This window comes from Rhinoderma darwinii, chromosome 2 (genome assembly GCF_050947455.1).
Source record: "Rhinoderma darwinii isolate aRhiDar2 chromosome 2, aRhiDar2.hap1, whole genome shotgun sequence".
Taxonomy (NCBI): Eukaryota; Metazoa; Chordata; class Amphibia; order Anura; family Rhinodermatidae; genus Rhinoderma; species Rhinoderma darwinii.
The window spans coordinates 102343354-102367359 of NC_134688.1; the positions used below are offsets into that span (position 1 = coordinate 102343354).

General features: G+C 43.3%; 1 protein-coding gene across 1 annotated transcript in view; it reads left to right on the forward strand.

Annotated features, from left to right (window-relative positions):
- Nucleotides 1-24006, forward strand: part of ARHGAP9 (Rho GTPase activating protein 9) — a 174495-nt gene that overhangs the window by 106169 nt on the left and 44320 nt on the right. The window contains exons 5-7 of the mRNA XM_075850164.1: nt 2893-3039; nt 7233-7343; nt 23469-23530. Coding sequence (XP_075706279.1) covers nt 2893-3039; nt 7233-7343; nt 23469-23530 — 320 coding nt within the window. The remainder of the gene's footprint in view (nt 1-2892; nt 3040-7232; nt 7344-23468; nt 23531-24006) is intronic.

Below are 24006 nucleotides of genomic sequence, written 5' to 3' on the forward strand. Positions count from 1 at the left end.
TGAAAAGCGGACAAAAAAAAATTTGACCACAGATGCTGATCAGTGATGGCGGTCACTGAACAGCCCTCAGCGGTTGAAGGGCGTACATGGGGGGACGGGGACTGGGATATGGAAATTTAAGTACAAATCACTATTGATGATGATGATGATAACTTATACACAGCGAGTGATCATACAGCAGATGCAGGGGAGAACGATCGCCAGCACTGGAGGCCTTAACACATGTCAGTATGGCACAGAGGAGTTATGCACCGACTCTGCTCACATTGCTAACCGGAAAGAGGCGGGCGGAGCAGGTGTCGTTAGTTTGAAACACACATCGTGGCTGCGATTGGTCAGTCTATACAGACCTACCAATCGCAGCAATCATGGACTTGGCACCACTGCCTCTGCCCCATTACTACATGATAGTGATTGGTGCTGTCTAAAACGCTGTGGCACAGTGATTTGTTTTAACCATAAAAGCCGCAATTGGCCAGTCAGAATTGACAGGCCGATCACATCGATCACCGATGCGAGGGGGCCGCAAAGGTCCCCTGGGCGATGAGTAAGGATGCCCTGCTGTCAGGGACAACAACCCCCTTTACTTGGTCACTGTGTCTTTAGAAACGGTGACCACTACACGCTCCACCGTAACTGTACGTTGGATTGCTTTAAGTCCTTTGCGACAGTGACATAACTATATGTGACTTGTCGATGAAGGGTTAATATTACAAAGCTATTCCTTATCCACTATCCCTTTTTCCTAGTAATAAATATAGCATAAACTAGCAAACTTTGCCTATTGACTCATTAAAATATATATATATGGCACGGTATATGTTATTTGGTAGTATGCCTCTGTATTGAGTAGCGTACGAGTGTGCTATTCCATAGAGTTTACAAAAAAGATGTACAATTTGCCAAAAGGACACTATCTTGGCATACATCGAGTTGATGTGCCTCTCTAGATACATTTGGTGTATGCGCTGGGAGCTTTCTCGGCACATACTCTGAACGTACACTGCAGACGCAGTGTGATCTCAGCTGTTTTCAACTCTATATGTAGAAGTACTCTAAACGTGAACTGTACAATGTTGAAAAATTGACATTCGTCTTGAAAGGGTTATCTCAGAGACAACCTTTTCAGTTCCGAGCCTTTCGCGGCATGTCTGGCTCCCAGCAATCAGCTGTTTGCCGATGGAAGCCTCAGCCAGCCAGGCATTTGTAGACATTAGTAGTATTACATTGCGGCTGTTCAGATGAATGGCCGTCCATGTAATAGATGGATGGCTCGAGTCTGCCTGAACAGGAGCTTCTCTATTGGGAGCCTCTCTTTTATGTCCACCTGCCCTAATAGGACATATGGACAGTGATTGTGTTAATTTGACAACCCCTATAAGAACCATGCTCTTTTTATTGTGTATTATTACGTATATCTATGTATGTTGCATTTCAAGCTATAAAATATAGACAAAGTGGCTTTCAATTAACCTTCTTAATTTTGATTGTAAATATATTAATGGTCATATGACTCTCAGTCAACACTGGAATATCTCTAGAAGATGCACCAGTTCCTCTGCTTTATCTCATCACTATAATATGACAAATGTGGAATCAAATGAATGCAATACTTTTCCACTTAGCAGACGTCACCATCCTGCTTCATAAACGTATGCACTTATAATGATTTAGACATTTACATAAATCAAGTTGTGAACCAACACAAACAGATGTAATATGCACCTTGCCCTTTGTAGCTCTGCTACTTAATGTTCTGTACAATTTGTGGATTCTACTCTTTTACTTTGTCTGAAACATTCATAATCCCACTGAGAATGTCAGTATGTTGAGCTGAGAAAAAGTCGGGAAAAAGAGATCAGTGAAAATATGAAATGTTTGCTATACTTAATAAGCCATTGGTTGGGTATACTAAGCACTGACGGGGCAAAAAAACAAACCAAAAATAAATACTCATCTCTCCGCATTTCCTCCGTGGCACTTGTTCCGGCTCCTAGCTTCAGAATGGAGCTGGCAGACAGATGCTGGTGAAAGACGTGACGCCATCCACACAGACTATACTGACGTCTATTACAGTACAATCTAAGACTACTGCTTTCCTCATATTGACACTGGTGTGAAGCGGCCATCTGAAAGTTACCATGAAAAATGTTGCCATGAGTACTGCCGGGATTGCGTTAGTGACGAACAGCTGCTAGCGCTATCCTAGAGTAATTTGGATGTCAGCCCTCACATTATATCTAAGGTGACTATCACACATGACAATCGCTTTAACAAAACTTAAAGAGCTGTTTTGGCACTGAACATTGTTACTGTTTTGAAATGTTCAAAAACTGCAAAAATATACAAAAGTTATGAAACAAAAAAGAGAAAACAGTATACACTGGAAAAAAAACGGATTCTTCTGATTGTGCTATTGATTTCATCAAAGAAACGGAAACCTAATGGAATGGTGACAAACGGAAACCATTAGCAATGTTTCCGTAACCATTGATATCAATAGTGATGCAAACGGAAGCTACGGTTTCCGTTTGCCTTTCTGTTGAGGGGTTCTCCCGACAGAAACCTCAGACGGATCCCCTCAATGGAAAGCCAACGCTGATGTGAACCGGCCCTTACCTCTTTTAAGGCACATGACTGGAAGATATACTGTATTCATTGTATCATTTTAATGACACCCTGGAGAAAATAAATTGTCCATGTGAACATGTTAACTATATCTAGTATTCACATTCTACACCCTATACTGTAATCCAATCACTGAAACGTAAAAGTAGTTCAGGTGGTTCCAATATCAAGCATCTGTTACTACCTACAGTATATGACCGAGCTAACATTGTCATACATACTATATCATGTTACAGTATTGTTTCTATATTTTATACATTTCAGATCTGTGACTCTGTGGACCAGAATTCTTCCACCATCGGAAGTTTGTCTTCTTCCTGCAACAGTTTGTGCAGCCCCAGCAGTGACGGAGAGAAACCAAGACTGAGCTACACCAGATCTATGGTCCTCTCACATTCACAAAGGCCGAGGGTAAACTTGGAAGTTCTTGTTACATTATAATTGTTTACATTGTAGTATAACTTAAAGGGTATGTACACCATTGCAACCAATTTAATGTACATTAGCAAAAAGAAAGGGGGACGGATGGAAGGCAGTATGACTGCAAGACCGGACTACCCAGGGTTTGTTTGTAGTCTGTTACAATGAACACACATAAGCTGTCACTAGATTTTAGAGCACTAAACCACCAGCATCTTGTTATACTGCTGGGTTTTAGCGCCCCATATAAAAAGAAGTTATGTAATTTACTAGATGGCCCCTTCACATCATGATTTTTCCTTCTGTCAGAGGTATATGTCGCCGGACAGAGCATCAGAAGTGCTCTGCCCTGGGACTCTGGCCCTGGGGAAGCTCCTGATGTCACTGTCCATGTAAGGAGAGTGACGTCAGGAGCTTCCCCAGGGTCGGAATCTCCACGTGGACTACTACAGAACGCTCTTCCTGGGACAGGAGCTCCCCGATGTACAGACTTAACGTATACCTATGACAGATGCTGTACAGTGGCATTCATCACCCATAGACGCCCATGTTAAAAAAAAGTATACCACGCGGTATGCGTTTTTTGGCTGAATTCATTAGGATGGAGTAGCGTAGTCTAATACGTTATACCTGCCTTAAAAAAAATAAGGTATATAGACTTATACCGGCCCTACTGCACTCTTTTGGCCTGCATCGGGCAATTGGAGTGAACTATGCCTAAGGGTCCTATTACACGGCCTGACGTCGGCCGTGTAAATAAGCGCCAACCAACAAGAAAGCTCATTTGATCCTTTCACATGGAGCAATGATTGTTTATGTATAGGGACGAGCAATCGTTACTCTGGTTGCTCGTCCCCATACATTTTTATCATGACGGCATCGCATCTCCCTGATCACACAATCAGCTTTAATCTGTGGGGAAAACCAACATCAAGTTATAAGAAAATTAAACATTGCACCATTCTCATTGAAATCATTTGGCTGTCTGTGTAATACATGCATGTACTGGGTTCTCCAGAGCAAGCGACTCTTTATGTAGCTGTTCTCAGCTCTGGCTGAATGGGAACCCTCTATTAGCTAAGAATTCCCTAATTATTTGAAAATGGGTAAAGTTTTGAAAATGCAGATTTTTTTTCCCTTGTAGTTATGATTTAGGATTTCTTGTCTGGGAATGAAGCAATGAGTATAAAGGTATCATGTAATGTAATGCACATATACTGAGCAAACTCAGTATATTTTTCTCATCTAGTTTAATCTTTTTAACGCCCGCGGAGTCATCTTCTGATCAGTAAATTTATATATAACGCGTATATTTTTATATTAACAAAATATATTGTGTTTTAATTGTTGATTATGTTAACATGTGTTCAAAGAGTTACTGTACTTTCCAAAAACATTTGATATGTGATAGACAGTGGCGTAACTACCGCGGTAGCAGCAGTAGCGGCTGCTACGGGGCCCGGGGCTTGAGGGGGCCCGGTGGCGCCGCTAGCAGCCGTTATGGCTACTACAGCGGTAGCGTCGCTACTGTGGGGCCCGCGACGCCGAGACTTACACAGGCCCTCTCATGCCTGTAGGTGTCGCTAGCACCGGAGGGGGCCCCAGTGCTAGCGGCAGCCAAACACATGTATTAGCACTGAATGGCCGGGCATGTTCCGTGCCTGACCATCCAGTGCCTTACAATGACACTGATTGGCTAGCGGCGCGATGACATCATCGCGCCGCTTCCATGCTTAGAAGGTGCTGATTGGCGGGGCAAGTCATTCTGCCCCGCCAATCAGCGTCATTGGAGGACGCTCGTTCAGCTCCTGCAGACATGCTCAGAAGAGAGCATGTCTGCATCGCCAGTGAACAGCGTGGGAACCGGAGAATGTGAGTATGTCAAGTTTTTGTTTTTTCCCCCTCATAAAAATGTGAATGGCATTATCTATAGTGGGGGGGGGGGGTCATCTTTATGTGGGCTATTATATATAGGGTTCTATATGTGGGGCAGTAGCTACAGGGGGGTCTATATGTGGGGCAGTAGCTACAGGGGGGGTCTATATGTGGGGCAGTAGCTACAGGGGGGGTCTATATGTGGGGGTGTGGGCCACTATATACAGGGGGCTCTATATGTGGGCCACTATATACAGGGGGGGTCTATATGTTGGCCACTATATACAGGGGGCTCTATATGTGAGCCATTATATACAGGGGGCTCTATATGTGGGCCACTATATACAGGGGGGGGGTCTATATGTGGGCCACTATATACAGGGGGGTCTATATGTGGGCCACTATATACAGGGGTGGGTTACCTGTGGGGCACTAGCAACAGGGTGGCTATATGTAGTGCACAGTCTACAGGGGTGGGCTATATGTGGGACACTATATACAGGGGGAGCTATATGTGAGACACTATGTACAGAGGTGGGCTATACGTGGAGCAAGAACTATAGGGGAAGCTATATGTAGGGCAGCACCGTGGCTCAGTGGTTAGCACTATTGCCTTGCAGCTCTGGAGTCCATATGTGGGCACTATCTATAGGGGCTTCTATGTAGGTCACTATCTACAGGGGGCACGGTGTGTGTGTGTGTGACAGTTATATTTAGATGTGTTGAGAATTTTAACTTTGTTTACAGGTGCAGAAATGTTTTAAAAGTGAGAAGCTGAAGACATCTGAACGGAAAACTGCAGAAATGGGTCATGCCCGGGAGAAATCCATCATAGATGTCTGAACCGGAGGGAGAAGAAAAGAACTAGAATCTGAGACGTCACCGGTGAGTCACTTAATGTAAATGTTTATTCTGCCTCTAATCAGTAATGTAGTCACTGTATGATCTGCAGCGAGATGATGGTGATAGGATTTTTTTTGTGAAACCGCATCTCCCAGCATATCCTTATCATTGTTCAGGCCATGCTGGGAGCTGTAGTTTTACGCCGTACAAACCTATACGCAGTGGCGTAACTACCGCTATAGCAGCCGTAGCGACTTCTACAGGGCCTGCAGCATGAGGGGGCCCGTGCCACCCGCCGGCACGGCCCCCTCCCATGGCAGCAGGCTCCGCTAGCAGCCGCTATGGCTGCTACAGCACGACGCCACTGAAGGGGTTGTTCCTACATAAGACATGTATCCCCTAATCACAGGATAGGGGATACATGTGTGATCGCTGGCAGCGATGAGGAGAACGGGGGACCGAAAGTCCCCCCTAAGTTCTCCATGACAAACCTCGGACTTCCGGGGTCTGTGTCGGCAGCTCCGTAGAAATGAATGGAGCGCCGGTCGCGCTTGTGCGCATGCGTGACTAGCGCTCCTTTCATTTTTATTGAACTGCGCAGACGCCGGAAGTCCGAGGTTAGTCATGGAGAACTTCGGGGGACTTTCGGTCCCCCATTCTCCTTATCGCTGCCAGCGATCACACATGTATCCCCTATCCTGTGGATAGGGGATGCATGTCTTTTGTAGGACAAACTATAGGCCGTTTTTTTTGGAGGGGGGGGTACATTGCGTTATCTACAGAGGGGTTCTGTATGGCATTTTCTAAAGGGGGGGCTGTATGGCATTCTCTATAGGGGGGACTGTATGGCGTTATCTACAGGGGGGCTGTATGGCGTTATCTACAGAGGGGGTCTGTATGGCGTTATCTACAGGGGGGCTGTATGGCGTTATCTGCAGGGGGCTGTGTATGGTGCTATCTATAGGGGGGCGCTGTGTGGTGGAATCTATAGGGAGGCACTATCTACAAAGGGGGGGGGGGTTGCGTGATACCCAGCAGAGGGGGGGCCCTAGTCAAAAGTTTGCTATGGGGCCCAGTCTTTCCTAGTTACGCCCCTGGTGATAGAGACATATCAGAAGTTTTGATCGATAGGCTGCAGGTGCTGAGACCCCCATCGTCACTGAAATAAAGGTGCAGAAGCGCTCACCTGAGCGCCCTGCACCTTCGGCTGTGATTGACGCTCCTTGTTTGGCTAAAGACAGCTCACATAGAACTTCTATGTGAGCCGTCTTCAGCCTCACAAGGAGCGCCAATCACAGCCGAACGGGGCAGGGCACTCAGTTGAGCGGTTCTGCATCTCTTTTTCAGCAATAGTGGGGGTCTCAGCTCGACCCCCACTGATTAAAACTTCTGATATATGTCTATCACTTATCAAACGTTTTTGGAAAGAACAGTTACTTTAAATTAATTTCCTCCTCTTTTTGCAGCAGAGTCACAGAAGAAACCTATCACATCACTTGGTTGAAAATTTTAATAACGCAAACTTAAATGCAGATCTTAATAAGCTTACTCCTGTCACAGTTCTGGATATTCCTCATGTAAGTATTTATGTGTCACAATAAATGTCCAGTGAACAAGAAATGCTGCATAACATGCTGTTACAAAGAGCCTTGTTAGAAAGGAGAAAATTACCACAGCACTGGACCACCAGTGGCGGATTAAATAGACCATGGGCCCTGGGCTGTTACCCAAACTTGGGCCCCCCTTCCTCACCGCCGCCCTGCCGTAACTATTTTTAACACTACCTTTTTGGGCAAGCATTAACAGTGTTACGATTTCCCTTGTCACAGCGCGGTGTCCCTACATACTGACAGTATCACACTGTGCAGGGACACAACCTCCTGACAAGGGGAATTGTCTATCAGTCCTGGACTGCAGAAAGACTTTTTGTGAAATACAAGGATTCCTATAATAAACATGTCAGGAGAGGTGACAGATTCTCTATAAATCTAGTGACTCACAGGTGACGACGTCTCAGATTCTAGTAGTTTTTTTCCTCTTTTCTTCTCCATCCAGTCCAGCGCTCATGACGACTTCTCCCGGCCATGACTCATTTCTGCAGAATTTGCCACTCAGACGTCTCCTCACTTTTCCAACATTTCCACACCTATAAACGAAAATAAAGTTATCATGGTGCCACATACTGTACCCCTAAATATAATAGCAACAAACACTGCGCGCCTGAATATAATAATACCACACACTGTAAAACACCACATACACACAGCCCCCTGTACATAGTGCCACACACAGCCCCTGTAGATATTACACACCCCCATAGATATCGCCATACACAGCCCCCTCTATATATCACACATCCTCCCCGTAGAGAGCGTTACACACAGCCCCATATAGATAGTGCCATACAGCCCCCTGTAGAGAGCGCCACGCAGCCCTCCCCCTCTTGTAAATAGCACCAAAAAGCCCCCCCTATAAAGAGTGCCACACACATACCACTGTGGATAGCACTACACAACCCCCCCTTGTATATAGTGCCACACAGCGCTCCCCTTATATATAGTGCCACACAGCGCTCCCCTTGTATATAGTGGCACACAGCACTCCCCTTGTATATATCCCCCTTGTATATAGTGGCACACAGCGCTCCCCCTTGTATATAGTGGCACACAGCGCTCCCCCTTGTATATAGTGCCACACAGCGCTCCCCCTTGTATATAGTGCCACAAGGTTATGTACACATTTAAAAACTTTATATCATAATTTTATATATATATATATATATTAGTATGTGTGTGATTGATTGATTTTATTAAAAAATATTTTCACTTTTTGAGATACAGCTTCTTTGTATCCTGTATCCGTCAGGTCAGCAGGACTGACAGGATCAGTGACACGCAGGATCCACCTCAAATCTATCACATCTAAGATTATAATTTAGCGCAGGGCCCGTTTGACTGATCCCGTCAGTCCTGCTGACCTGACGGATACAGGATACAAAGCAGCTGTATCTCAAAAAGTGAAAATATTTTTTAATAAAACGGAATTACAAAGTTGCACCAAACACACATTTTTATAAAAAATAAATAAAAACGACGTGATTTTTGCGACGTTTTTTCCGTAGACAATGCAGGTTTCTTTTTATATCGTTTTTATGCACACTTTTTTGCTATTTTAGAATTTTTATTCATAAAGTTTGAAAATAATAGTAAAAAAATAAGCTTTTTTACGTTTCAGCTATTTTTTTTGGTAATAATATAGTTTTACCCTAAAATAGACCTTTTATTTGTAATCGTCATTGTTTACCGTAAATTTTAATATATTACATGTCTATATTAGGGTAATTGGGTCAGCGCTAGCGTTACAACAATGATTGGCGGGGGGGGGGACGTTTTTTGGGGGGGGGGGTATTTTATGTGTATTTATTATTTAATTTTTTTTTGCACTTTACTTTATTATTTTTTATTACTATGGTCTGTTCCTCAAAGGTCAAAAAATACCTTTGGGGAACTTTATATATATATTTTTTTCTTTCTTTTACACCATCTTTTCCCCTGTAACTGGAGCTGCACAGCAGCCCCAGTTACAGGGGAAATCAGCCCTCTCATAGTGACGATTGTCACTAATAGGGCTGTGCTGGGTCTAGTTAGACCCAGCAACAGTCTGCCACTAATGGCACCCGGCGATCAAGTGACCAGTCACATGATCACCGGGAGGAATAGAGACAGCGCCGCTGCTGCTGTCTCTATTCCTATACACAGCGTTCATTGAACGCTGTGTAAGAAGACATCGGAGAAGACAGAAGCAGCGAAAGCTGCTTCTGTCTTCTCCTCAGGGTCCCCGGCAGTCACTGACAGCCGGAGACCCGACATTCAGCTGCCCGATCGCGCGGGCAGCAAGTTAAAACCCGAGCCGTAGAAAGTCTATGGCTCGGGTTTTAAGGACCCGTCCCTGACTGCTGGCCGTAAAAATACAGCCAGCGGTCGGGAACGAGTTGGGCAGGAGGATAAGCCGACTAACCTCAGCGCCGGTGACCTCCCGCCCGGGTCTTCTCTGGCAGCTTTGGAGCAACAGAACAGCCGTCCGTCGCTGTTCTGTTACTCATGGCGGCGCCCGCACTTGTCAGGGAGGCGTGTCCTACCCCTTTCCCGGCCAATTCCCTGCTCCTCCCCTCCTCATCTTCGGAAGTTAGCAGCGCTAGCGCACTGAATAGGTTTGTAAGATAATGTGCAGTTCGGGCTGCCATGGGCCCCCTGGGAGCCTCGGGCCCCGGGCGGCTGCCCGAATCGCCCATATGATAATCCGCCACTGTGGACCACAAGTGGGTGCACGCCTCAATAGGACCGGATCCGCAGTTCCCGATATCAGATAGACAAAATAGACGAGGAGACAGCACTTCCAACATATGTCAGCTTTTTAATCACCCGTGCGACGTTTCAGTCCAACAGGACCTTTCTCAAGCATCAAGCATCAGCATGCTTGAGAAAGGTCCTGTTGGACTGAAACATCGCACGGGTGATTAAAAAGCTGACATATGTTGGAAGTGCTGTCTCCTCGTCTATTTTGTTACAAAGGAGTCAGAGCTGCAAGAAATGTGTTGGTCATGTTCCCATGTAGCAGAAAATGTCCATGTGGAGATGGCCTGAAATGTGCAGACAAACTATGGTAGGCCCCCTGCACCCCGCAGATTTTGTTGCAGAAACTTCTGCAAATTAAAATCTGTTATATTTACCTGAATGGAGTTGTTTCTGCAGCAAGCACAAAATCTGCAACAAAATCCGCAGCGCGTGCAGTGGGCCTTACACACATATTTTGATGCAGATACTAAAAATATAAAAAAATTGATCAAAATCGAAAGATCGGAAGCAGAATGCCTCCAAACATCTGCCTATTGATTTCAATGGGAAAAACGGCGTTCTGTTTCGAGGCGGCGTTTTTCTATGCAGCTGTTTTTAAAAATGGCCACGTAAAAAACGCACACGAAAAAGAAGTGTATGTGCATGCCGTAAAAAACGCTGCGAAAAACGCGAGTTTGAATGAAAAACTTCTGAAAATCAGGAGCTGTTTGTCCTTGAAAATAGCTCCGTATTTTCAGACGTTTCTTAGTAAGCGTGCGAACATACCCAAAACGCTATAATTATAGAGTTTTCTATCGTCTTAGAAAAGTGAATATGGGGCTTTAAGCTAGGATAAATTCTATTAACCAAAATTGCCAAAGGGCAACAAAAGTCTGTTTTTTTCATAACTAACTAATTTCTATAGAAGTATGTATGTAGCTAGGGTTGGAAAGACTGTGTTATGTGCTATTTTCATGCATCATTGCCACTTAAAAAACTGACTAAGGCCCTGTTCACACAGAGTTTTTTTTACATGTTTTTTGACGCGAAAACCGCATCGGAAAACGTGCCAAAAGTCGTCCGAAAACGCCTCCCATTGATTTCACTTGATTGGACATTTTGCTGCGTAAATCACCCATTTCTTTGACAGTTGATGAATTGTTTGACATCATACATCCTACTGTAACGTCTATGGCCATGGCCCGTCATTCTGACTTACCCTCCGACGGCCTCGGCCATGGACACGTGAGTTCCCTGCAGCATCTTCCTCCTGTGAGACGCCGGCACTCACTTCCTGGATCTGAGACTGTCTCCCGCAGGGCGTGTGCCTGCGCGTGCACGACCTTAAAGGGCCAGACCTACTATGTAGGTGCATGCAGCTGACTCTACCTTCAGGGACTTTCTGCAGATATGGCAACAGACCCGATCTTCTATTCTGCTGGCGGTAGACCGCATGAAGTGAAAGGCAGACACTAGAAGACGAGAGCCTCCTCAGTTTCTTCCAGGAATATCCGGCTGAGGGTGCCGTCCTGCAAGTTTGCTCCCAGGTTCTTTGGATCCTTCTACAGATTAACCCTGTGTCTTACAAGCTTCGTCTGCCTCCTACCCTCAAGATCCCTAACTCCTTCCATGTCTCCCTGCTGAAGCCCGTGGTCCTGAACCGCTACTCCAGGAATCCTAGTTCCGCAGTGGCTCCTGGCGGCTCGCCAGGGACTTTCGAAGTAAGGGAGATCCTGGCCACCAGGAAAGTGGGAGGAAGGACGTTTTATTTGGTGGATTGGAGGGGATTCGGTCCAAAAGAGAGGTCTTGGGAGCCAGAGGAGAACATCGGTGCCCCTGTCCTCATGAAGAAGTTTCTCTCTTGCTCTGGTCCCAAGAAGAGGGGGCATAAGAGGGGGGGATACTGTAACATCTATGGCCACGGCTCGTCATTCTGACTTACCCTCCGACGGCCGCGGCCATGGACACGTGAGTTCTCTGCAGCGTCTTCCTCCTGTGAGATGCCAAAACGTATGAACAAAAAAAGAGCCAAAGGGATATTTATTAGAACATTCAGGCTACGCGTTTCGACACTGTACCACTGTAAAAAGTTTTTATGGCCTGAGGAAGACGCTGGTACAGTGTCGAAACGCGTAGCCTAAATGTTCTAATAAATATCCACTTATATATTTTCGTATCTATCATCATTGACCATCTTTAAACAACCACGCAGCAGCGCCCTATAGGATCCTCCCTTTTGCTCTTTTTTTGTTCATACGTTTTGACTAGCGGTAACCGTTCTGGTTTACCGGCTTTGGATCCTGGCAGCAGCACGAAGTGGACCGATTATTCTTTGCCTTTATCACTTACTAACGAGGTGAGCAGAACCGATCATGTTTATGGCTCTCCCGTTATCCCATTGACCTTCACTATGTGGCGCCGTGCCTTTTGCTTCTTTATTCCTGTGAGATGCCGGCACTCACTTTTTGGATCTGAGAGTGTCTCCCGCAGGGCACGACCTTAACCCCTTCCCGCTCCTTGACGTACTATTACGTCATGGCAGCTGTATCGTTCGCGCTCCATGACGTAATAGTACGTCACGGGAGTAACGGCCGTTTCGGCCGTCCTCCCGACACATACAGGAGCTGTGACAGCTGCTGTCTTGTTCAGCAGCTGTCACAGCTCCTACAGCGGGGACCGATCGCTGTGTCCCCGCCGATTAACCCCTTAAAAGCCGCGTTCTATAGAGATCGCGGCTTTTTAGGGGTTAAGCTGCCATCGCAGGCCTGCTACGCGATAGCGGCCGGCGATGGTGACTATGGCAACCGGACACCAAACAATGGCGTCCGGCTATGCCATAGACGGAAGCCTAGTGGGTCCTGACAACGTCAGGACCCACTATGCTTGCTGTCAGTGAGTAGCTGACAGATCTAATACACTGCACTACGCATGTAGTGCAGTGTATTAGAATAGCGATCAGGGCCTCCTGCCCTCATGTCCCCTAGTGGGACAAAGTAATAAAGTAAAAAAAAAGTTAAAAAAAGATGTGTAAAAATAAGAAAATAAAAGATATAAAAGTAATAAAAGTAAAAATCCCCCTTTTTCCCTTATCAGTCCTTTATTATTAATAAAAATATATAAACAAACAAATAAACTATACATAATTGGTATCGCCGCGTCCGTAACGGCCTGAACTACAAAACTATTTCGTTATTTATCCCGCACGATGAACGCCGTAAAATAAAATAATAATAAACCGTACCACAATCACAATTCTTTGGTCACTTCACCTCCTAAAAAATGGAATAAAAAGAGATCAAAAAGTCGCATGTACCTAAAAATGGTACTGATCGAAACTACATTTCGTTACGCAAAAAATAAGTCCTCGCTCGGCTTTATTGATTGAAAAATAAAAACTTTATGGCTCTTAGAATAAGGTACCACAAAAACTGAATGATTGTTTACAAAACGTATTTTATTGTGCAAACGCCATAAGACATAAAAAAAAACTATAAACATCTGGTATCGCCGTAATCGTATCGCCACGCAGAATAAAGTGAATGTGTCATTTATAGCGCACGGTGCACGCAGTAAAAAAAAAAGAATAAAAACACAATAGTAGAATTGCTGTTTTTTAGTCACCACGCCACCTAAAAATAGAATAAAAACTGATCAAAAAGCCGCATGCACCCCAAGAAAACTACAATGGATTCCTCAAGGGGTCTAGTTTCCAAATTGAGGTCACTTTTGGGGGGTTCCCAATGTTTTGGCACCACAAGACCTCTTCAAACCGGACATGGTGCCTAATAAAAAAGAGGCCTCAAAATCCACTAGGTGCTCCTTTGCTTCGGAGGCCGGTGCTTCAGTCCATTACCGCCCAAGGGCCACATGTGGGATATTTCTCAAAACTGCAGAATCTGGGCAATACGTATTAAGTTGCGTTTCTCTGATAAATCCTTTTGTGTTATAAAAAAAATGGTATAAAGAGGATTTTCTGACAAAAAAAAAAAAATACATTTCACCTCTACTTTGCTCTAAATTTTTGTGAAACACCTAAAGGGTTCATAAACTTTCTAAATGCTGTTGTGAATACTTTGAGGGGTCTAGTTTCTAAAATGGGGTATTTGATAGGGGTTTCTAATATATGGGCCCCTCAAAGCAACTTCAGAACTGAACTGGAACCTAAAAAAATAAATAAATGAGGCAATACTTCGCTTCTTACATTATACTGATAATGAGCCGTGCCCACCCTGAGATGACCCCAGTTTTGACCGTTTGTATAAACGGAGACCCCTATTAGACCGTTTCAGTGCCCGGTTTTCCCAAGCATACACCCCGAGAAGTGTATTTCTATTGATGAGTCCCTGGTACATTTTAAAGGGAGGGTTCAATTCCGCGAGTACCTGCCGGGTAAGAGGGCAAGGTATGGTGTGAAGATGTATAAGCTGTGCGAGTGCATCAGGGTATACCTACAGGTTTAGGATATATGAAGGAAAGGCCACCCCCAAACCAGACTGCATCCTGGACTACAATAGGTACATGGGAGGGATGGACTTGTAAGATCAAGCCCTGAAGCCCTACAGCGCTATGCGGTGTGGTATAAGAAGCTGGCCGGGCACATCATACAGATGGCATTGTACAATGTGTACGTGCTACGTCGATGTGCAGGCCAGACGGGAACTTTCCTGGAATTTCAAGAGGTGATTATCAAGAACCTAATCTTTAGGGACCAAGAAGGGGGGGCACCCAGTACTTCTGGAAGCGGGGCCACACGCATCGTACCAGGGCGGCAACACTTTCCAGGGGAAGTTCCCCAAACTGGCAAGAAGGGAAAAAGTCAAAAGAGGTGCAAAGTCTGCTATAAGAGGGCAATAAGGGATGACACAATATATCAATGTGACACGTGTCCAGAATAACCAGAGCTCTGTATGAAAGAGTGTTTTAAAATTTATCATACATCCCTTGGTTTATAATTTACCCCAATTTTACTTACCCTGATGCACTCCGCACAGCTTATCCCCCCTCGTCTTTCCCCTCTGAGCCCTGCTGTGTGCCCAGGCAGCTGATAACAGCCACATGTAGGGTATTGCCATACCCGGGAGAACCCACATTACAGTTTATGGGGTGTAGGTCTCCGGTCAAAATGCTCACTTCACCTCTAGATGAATGCCTTAAGGGTGTAGTTTTTAAAACGGGGTCACTTCTTGTGGGTTTCAACTGTACTGGTACCTCAGGTGCTTCTGCATACATGACTTCGCACTAGAAAATCCCCAGTAGGCCAAATGGTGGTCCTTTCCTTCTGAGCCCTCCCATGGGCCCAAACGGCAGTTTATCACAACAAATGGGGTATTGCGGCCCTCAGAACAAATTGCGCAACAGAATGGGGTATTTTGTTTCTTGTGAAAATAAGAAATTTTCAGCCAAAACTACATATTATTTGAAAAAAATAATTTTGTTTTCATTCCCAGCCCAATTCAAATTAGTTCTGTGAAAAAACTATGGGGTCAAAATAGTCACAACACCCATAAATGAATTCCTTGAGGGGTGTAGTTTCCAAAATGGGGTCATTTGTGATTGGTTTCTATTGATTTGATACCTCTGGGGCTCTGCAAATGCGACATGGCACCCGAAAACCAATCCAGCAAAATCTGGACTCCAAAGAACACACAGCGCTCCTTTCCTTCTGAGCCCTCCCATGGGCCCAAACGGCAGTTTATCACCACAAATGGGGTATTGCCGCACTCAGGACAAATTGGGCAACAAAATGGAGTATTTTATTTCTTGTGAAAATAAGAATTTTTGAGCTAAAATGACATATTATTGGAAAAAATATATATTTTTTTAATTCCCAGCCCAATTCAAATAAGTTCTGTGAAGAAACTATGGGGTCTAAATGGTCACATTACCCATAAATGAATTCCTTGAGGGGTGTAGTTTCCAAAATGGGGTCACTTCTGGTGGGTTTCCATTGCTTTGATACCTCTGGGGCTCTGCAAATGCGACATGGCAGCCGAAAACCAATCCAGCAAAATCTGGATTCCAAAGAACACACAGCGCTCCTTCCCTTCTGAGGCCTCCCATGGGCCCAAACGGCAGTTTATTGCCACAAATGGGGTATTGCTGCACTCAGGAGAAATTGGGCAACAAAATTGAGCATTTTGTTCCCTGTGAAAATAAGAAATTTTGCTAAAAAATTACATCTTATTGGAAAAAATGTAATTTTTTTAATGTCACAGCCCAATTGAAATAGGTGCTGTGAAAAAACTGTGTGCTTAAAATGCTAACAACAACCATAAATTAATTCCTTGAGGGGTGTAGTTTCCAAAATGGGGTCACTTTTGGTGGGTTTCCATTGCTTTGATACCCCTGAGGCTCTGCAAATGCGACATGGCACCCGAAAACCAATCCAGCAATATCTGGACTCCAACAAACATATAGCACTCCTTTCCTTCTGAGCCCTCCCATGGGCCCAAACGGCAGTTTATCACCACAAATGGGGTATTGCCACACTAAGGACAAATTGGGCAACCAAATGGGGTATTTTGTTCCCTGTGAAAATAAGAAATGTTGATCACAAATGACATTTTATTGGAAAAAATGTCATTTTTTTCATTTCACAGCCCAATTCAAATAGGTGCTGTGAAAAAACTGTGCGGTCAAAATGGTAACAACAACCATAAATGAATTCCTTGAGGGGTTTAGTTTCCAAAATGGGGTCACTATTGGGGGATTCCTACAGTTTTGGCACCTCAACACCTCTTCAAACCTGGCATGCTGCCTAAAATATATTCTAATAAAAAAGAGGACTCAAAATGCACTAGGTGCTTCTTTGCTTCTAGGGCTTGTGTTTTAGTCCACGAGCGCAGTAGGGCCACATGTGGGACATTTCTAAAAACTGCAGAATCTGGACAATACATATTTAGTAGTGTTTCTCTGGTAAAACCTTCTGTGTTACCGAAAAAAAAATGAATAAAATTGAAATTCCGCAAGAAAAATGAAATTTGCAAAGTTCACCTCCACTTTGCTTTAATTCCTGTGAAATGCCTGAAGGGTTAAAAAACTTTCTAAATGCTGTTTTGAAAACTTTGAGGGGTCTAGTTTTTAAAATGGGGTGTTTTATCAGGGTTTCTAATACATAGGCCCCTCAAAGCCACTTCAGAACTGAACAGGTACCTTAAATAAAAGGCATTTGACATTTTCTTAAAAATATGAGAAATTGCTGTTTATGTTCTAAGCCTTGTAACGTCCAAGAAAAATAAAAGAATGTTCAAAAAACGATGCCAATCTAAAGTAGACATATGGGAAATGTGAACTAGTGACTATTGTGGGTGGTATAACCGTCTGTTTTACAAGCAGATGCATTTAAATTCTGAAAAATGCAATTTTTTCAAAATCTTCTCTAAATTTTGCAATTTTTCACCAATAAACACTAAATATATCGACCAAATTTTACCATGAACATGAAGCCCAATGTGTCACGAGAAAACAATCTCAGAATCGCTTGGGTAGGTTTAAGCATTCCCACGTTATTACCACATAAAGTGAAATATGTCAGATTTGAAAAATGGGCTCTGAGTCTTAAGGCCAAAACTAGGCTGCGTCCTTAAGGGGTTAAAGGGCCAGTGCGCGCACAATTGCAGGAAATCTGCAATCAAGTCCAGAGTGCTGCTGGACTATAAAAAGGGCTCTGACCTCTTGATCAGTGCCTGAGCGTTGTTGTGTACCTAAAGTTTGTCTTGCAAATGGTCTCCTAGTGTTTTCCAGTTCCTGACCCCGCATTGTGACACCTACCATTGGCAGGGTTACAAAATGTCTTTGTTTTTGGCATAAGAGGACAGAATGAATATCTACCACATGGGTAAGAGCCCCTAATAGGTCATTTCAACCAAGTTTGTTGTGGAATCTCTGTTTAGTTAAATGGCTATGGACCAAGAAATCACAAAGGATTTGTCACACTAGAGGTAGTAGATATGACATTTTGCAAATTTGGGGTCAATAGATAGAATAGGGCAATATCTACGCAAAATGTTGACAACTTGTGAGGCACATGCGTCATAGGTGCCAATGCACCTGATGGGTTTGGAAGATTTTGTTGATATTGTGTTATGGCCATAAAAGGGATCCCTTCTATTAGTCACCATGGCATAGAACCTATGTAGACTCTTTCTAGGATAGCCACGGGCTAGGAATTTTTGGTATAATCCACTCTCTTTTTGAAAAGAAGGTTCGTCTGAGCAGTTTCTTTTGGCTCTCAGATATTGGCCAATGGGAATACCTCTCTTTAAGGAGGGTGGATGATGGCTCCTCCAATGTAAGAAGCTATTGGTTGCAGTGGCTTTTCTGTAAATGTCTGTATGGACATTGCCACCAGGGTCCAATGAGATTTTAAGACCCAGAAAATTTATTGAATTTAGTGAATATCATGGCAATATTTTTAGTGTTAAGTATAGTCATGAAATCAAGAAAGATTTTTATCTTCATCCCATAAGAATGTCGTCAATATAACGACCCTAGAAAACAATGTGACAAGTGAAGAAAAATCATCAGTGAAAACAGTGAAAATTTTTCCCACCACCCCAAAAAGTAGGTGCGCATACTGTGCCCATGGCAGTGCCTTTTATTTGATGATATTATTTACCATCAAAAGTGAAATAATTATGAGTTAGCAAAAATTCAGGGAGGGATAACACAAATTTATTGTGTGGGTGAAATTCGGTCCCCTTGGTGCTCAAAAAATACTGGACTGCCAGAAGTCCTAGATGATGTTACTGGCCAATAATGTGGTGGGAGAGACATTAATCTCATGGATCCTGGTGACAGTGTAATTGGTGTCCCTAAGAAAAGAGGGTAGAGTGGTTTTAAAGGGTGAGAGGATTTCGTCTACATATGTACTGATCCCTTGTGTAAAGCTATCGCTACCGGAGACAATAGGTCTGCCAGGGACAATGTGAAAGGTCTTTTGCATTTTTGGCAGGGCGTAAAACATCACTAAAGTGGGATTAGGATTACGATTCAGCTTCAATCAGTAAGGAGTGCAAACTTAAAAGGAAATGATGAGTAGGATTCCTTTCCAAAGTAGAGTAAGTGGAGGTGTCATCTAGTAGTTAATGTACCATGCTAACATAGTCTGCACGGTTCATAGCTACAATGTTGCCCCCCCCTTGTCAGAGGGTTCCTCATTTTTACTTTATTCTTCCAAGGCAATCTGTTCCACCTGACTTAAATTTCCCAAAACTTTGGATTCAGCAGGTTTCAATTGTCGTGGATCTGCGCTTATCATTTTGACAAATATGTTAATATTACTATATTGCGAAAAAGCGGGTGTATTTTTTTATTTTGGTCGTAATGATGAAAAAACTTTTCTTGGCAATTTTTGTCTTTTGATTTGTTACACCTATTCTATCCAAAATTGTTTTGTCAAACTACCATTAACATACTAAGTCAGTTTTTAAATTGCCAATAATGAATAATGATATCACATGATAGCCATTCCAACCCTAGCTATACCTCTCCTCTACATGAGTACAATAAAAATTGGCTCGGGGGAACAAAGCCCCCCTATAGTCACCCTTTGTAACTCACTACGCACTGCAATTCTTCCAACACTTTAACATTGGGCGCATATATTACATATATTCACCGGCATCTCCATGCTATTGAATGGCCCTGAGGACTTACAATTGAACGATTGATACATCGATCATTTGATGGAGAGACTCGCCTCTTTAGACCGCTGCCTATTGGCCTATTATACTGACACGTCACTCTCTACGTCATCCGGAGGATTTAAATGGGGACGTGAGAGCGCCGTCTTTAGCCCCTAAACCCTTGAAGAAGCTCTTGTGCAGCGAAACATGCCGGGGGGGGGGGGTGCGGGCTTTTCTGACTTTTTAGCTCAATGCAAGCCTCTGGCAGTTTGAACCAAGAGTCAGTTATCATGCACTATAACCTTAGTCAGTGACCACCAGTCACTTGATAGTCTCTTCCCTTTTTACAGCTGGCATAATACTGAGACATACAGTTAGGTCCAGAATTATTTTGACAGTGACACAAGTTTTGGCATTTTAGCTGTTTACCAATACCTATTGAATATACAGTGAGGCTGGGTTCACACGACCTATTTTCAGACGTAAACGAGGCGTATTATGCCTCGTTTTACGTCTGAAAATACGGCTACAATACTTCGGCAAACATCTGCCCATTCATTTAAATGGGTTTGCCGACGTACTGTGCCGACGACCTGTAATTTACGCGTCGTCGTTTGACAGCTGTCAAAAGACGACGCGTAAAACTACAGCCTCGTCAAAAGAAGTGCAGGACACTTCTTGGGACGTTTTTGGAGCCGTTTTCTCATAGACTCTATTGAAAACAGCTCCAAAAACGGCCGAAAAAACGGCGCGAAAAACGGCGCGAAAAACGCCGCGAAAAACGTGTGTTGCTCAAAAAACATCTGAAAATCAGGTGCTGTTTTCCCTTGAAAACAGCTCCGTATTTTCAGACGTTTTTGGCTCAGCGTGTGAACATAGCCTTATATAATCAATATGGGCTTAAATTCTCAGTTTTAATTTGAGGGTATTCACATCCTAATTTGAGGGAGGGTTTAGGAATTACAGCTGTTTAATATGTAGTTGCCTCTTTTTTAAGGGACCAAAAGTAATTGGACAATTATCTCAGAAGCTATTTAATGAGCTGCATGGTCTATTCTCCCATCATCCATCATCAATTAAGCAGGTAAAAGGTCTAGAGTTGATTCCAGGTGTGACATTTGCATTTGGAAGCTGTTGCTGTGAACCCACAACATGAGGTCAAAGGAGCTCTCAATGCAAGTGAAACAGACAATCCTTAGGCTGAAAAAAATTAAGAAATCCATCCAAGAGATGGCGCAAATGTTAGTAGTGGCCAAATCAACAGTTTGGTAATTTTTTGAAAAAAAAGAGCGCACTGGTGATCTCGTGAACTCCAAAAGGCCTGGACATCCACGGAAGACAACAGTGGTGGACGATTGCAGAATCCTTTCCATGGTGAAGAAAAACCCCTTCACAACATCTACCCAAGTGAAGAACACTGGAAGTAGGTGTATCAGTATCTAAATCTACCATAAAGAGAAGATTTGATGACAGCAAATAAGGAGGGTTCACCCCAAGGTGCAAACCATTAATCAGCCTCAAAAATAGAAAGGCCAGATTAGACTTTGCCAAACAACATCTGGAACAGCATTCTTTGGACAGATGAAACTAAGATCAATCTGTACCAGAATGATAGGAGGAAGAAAGTAAGGAGAAGGCTTGGAATGGCTCATGATCCAAAGAACACCACATCCTCTGTAAAACATGGTGGAGGGAGTGTGATGGCATGGGCATGTATGGTTGCCAAAGGTTTATTGATGATGTGACTAAAGACAGAAGCAGCCGGATGAATTCTGAAGTGTTCAGGGATATAATTTGGATTCAACCAAATGCAGCAAAGTTGATTGGACGTCGTTTCACAGTACAGATGGACAATGACCCAAAACATACGTCGAAAGCAACCCTGGACATTTTTAAGGTGAATAAGTGGAATATTCTGCAATGGCCAAGACAATCACCAGATCTCAACCCGATCGAGCATGCATTTCACTTGCTTAAGACAAAATTGAAGGCAGAAAGACCCACAAACATTCAACAACTGAAGACAGGTGCAGTAAAGGCCTAGCAAAGCATCACAAGGGAGGAAAGCCAGCGTTTGGTGATGTCCAGCGGTTCCAGACTTCAGACAGTCATTGCCTGCAAAGGATTCTCTACAAAGTATTTTAAAAAAAACATTTTATTTATGGTAATGTTAATTTGTCCAATTACTTTTGAGCCGCAAATGAGGAGGTTGTGTATAAAAATTGTTGCAATTCCTAAACGTTTCACAGGATATTTTTCTTCAACCCCTTGAATTAAACCTGAAAGTCTACACTTCAATTGCATCTCAGTTGTTTCATTTCAAATCCAATGTGGTGGCATGCCGAGCCCAAATCATGAAGATTGTGTCACTGTAAAGGATCTGAAAGGCACAGCTTCTTTATCAATGCCCATAGGTAATCAGTCTGCACCTGCTTCTAGGTCTGTGAGACTGACTCCATCTTCCACCACTCAGGATGGCAGGCTTAGGAGTGGGAGAGCCTATCGCAGCCTGGCCAGACGGAGCTAGCTCCCGCCCTCTGTCTATTTATACCTGCCTTTCCTGTTTCTCCTTGCTTGTGAATCTTCTCTGTTGGTTTCCTGGCCCTGCTGCAGCTTCTTGTACTATTTGTCCCTGCTTCGTATTGACCCTTGCTTGCTGACTACTCTCCTGCTCTGCGTTTGGTACCTCGTGCTCTCCTGGTTTGACTCGGCTTGTTCACTACTCTCCTGCTCTGCGTTTGGCACCTCGTGCTCTCCTGGTTTGACTCGGCTCGTTTACTACTCTTGTTGCTCACGGTGTTGCCATGGGCAACTGCCCCGTTTCCCTTAGGTTCTGTGTTCCCTTGTCTGTTTGTCTGTCGTGCACTTATTGAGTGTAGGGACCGTCGTCCAGTTGTACCCCGTCGCCTAGGGCGGGTCGTTGCAAGTAGGCAGGGACTGAGTGGCGGGTAGATTAGGGCTCACTTGTCTGTTTCCCTACCCCCATCATTACAGTCACTGTCCAAATAATTCCGGGCCTAACTGTAGCTGCATTACTGGGTGTACTTCCTCTGCAGGATTGCATTGTATTTTTAACTTCAATTTGATTTGTCTTTTTGGGTTTTTTCAATAAAGATTGTTACTATGTATTCACTTCTATAGAAATTAGTTAGTTGGGGAAAAAAACAGGCTTTTGTTGCCCTTTGGTAATTTTGGTTAATAAAATTGAATTATTTGCTCGTCAACTACCTGGGTATTTCTGTGTATTAGTCATTAGGCTAGGATCACACACGCAGTTTTAAAACCGTTTTTGGGGCAATTTTTGGCTCATTCTATTTTAGCCAAACAAAGGAGTAGACACAAAAGAAACTAAAATTCATCAGCATTTTCTTTATAGCTGCATCAAAACTTAATGTGTGATCCAAACAAAGGTTATACAAAGACAATTTTTATGGCTAACCTGCCTATATGCCTGGATTTCCTCTCTTCCTTTTCAAAAGCTAGAGTTAAATCTTGATGAAAGTTGCAATTTAATGGATGTAAAAAAAAAATATATAATCTTTTATTAGAACTTTATTAGTATAAGGTTTTTTTTATAGCATTTTTTAGGAAGAAAGAATACATTTCACTTTGTTATATTAGATATTAGCCGCTTACCTCTAGGGGATAAAATAAGTTGTTTCGATTTTGGGCATTATATGTTTTGTTAACAAAATAAATGAAGACATTTGTACAGTCAGTCTCGTTTTTGGTTATTTTCCAGGAGGTGGAAAAGGCGGGTCAGTTAAACAAGACTAAGATAGCAGAAGGTGGAAAGAAGCTGAAGTAAGTTAAGGAATCACACAATACAAATCACCATATATATACTGAGAATAAACCGTTTTCAATAATCTATATTCTGGTTGCTTTCTTTATTGTGCCCATAAAAACTTATTGTAGAATACATAAACAATGTAAGGGTACAACCGCACACGGAGTAAACACTGCAGAATATCCAACTGGATTTTCTGTGCAGAAATTCTGCGTTTTTACAAGAGAATATGACATGCTGAGAATCCGTACTGAAATTTTTCTGCATATTTTTCGGCAACCATGTGGATGAGATTTGTTGATATGAAATCTGTTGAAGAAAATCCGCAGCTAATTCACCCAGTGTGCACATACCCCTATAGTACAAGTTTGTGACATTGAGATGGAAAGAAGTCCTACAAATTATTTATCTGAGATTAGAAAAACTGGGCGTATTTTTTTTTTTTCATCTAGAAAAAGTTGCCACTCCATGGGCTGTTGTTTTGCAGTTC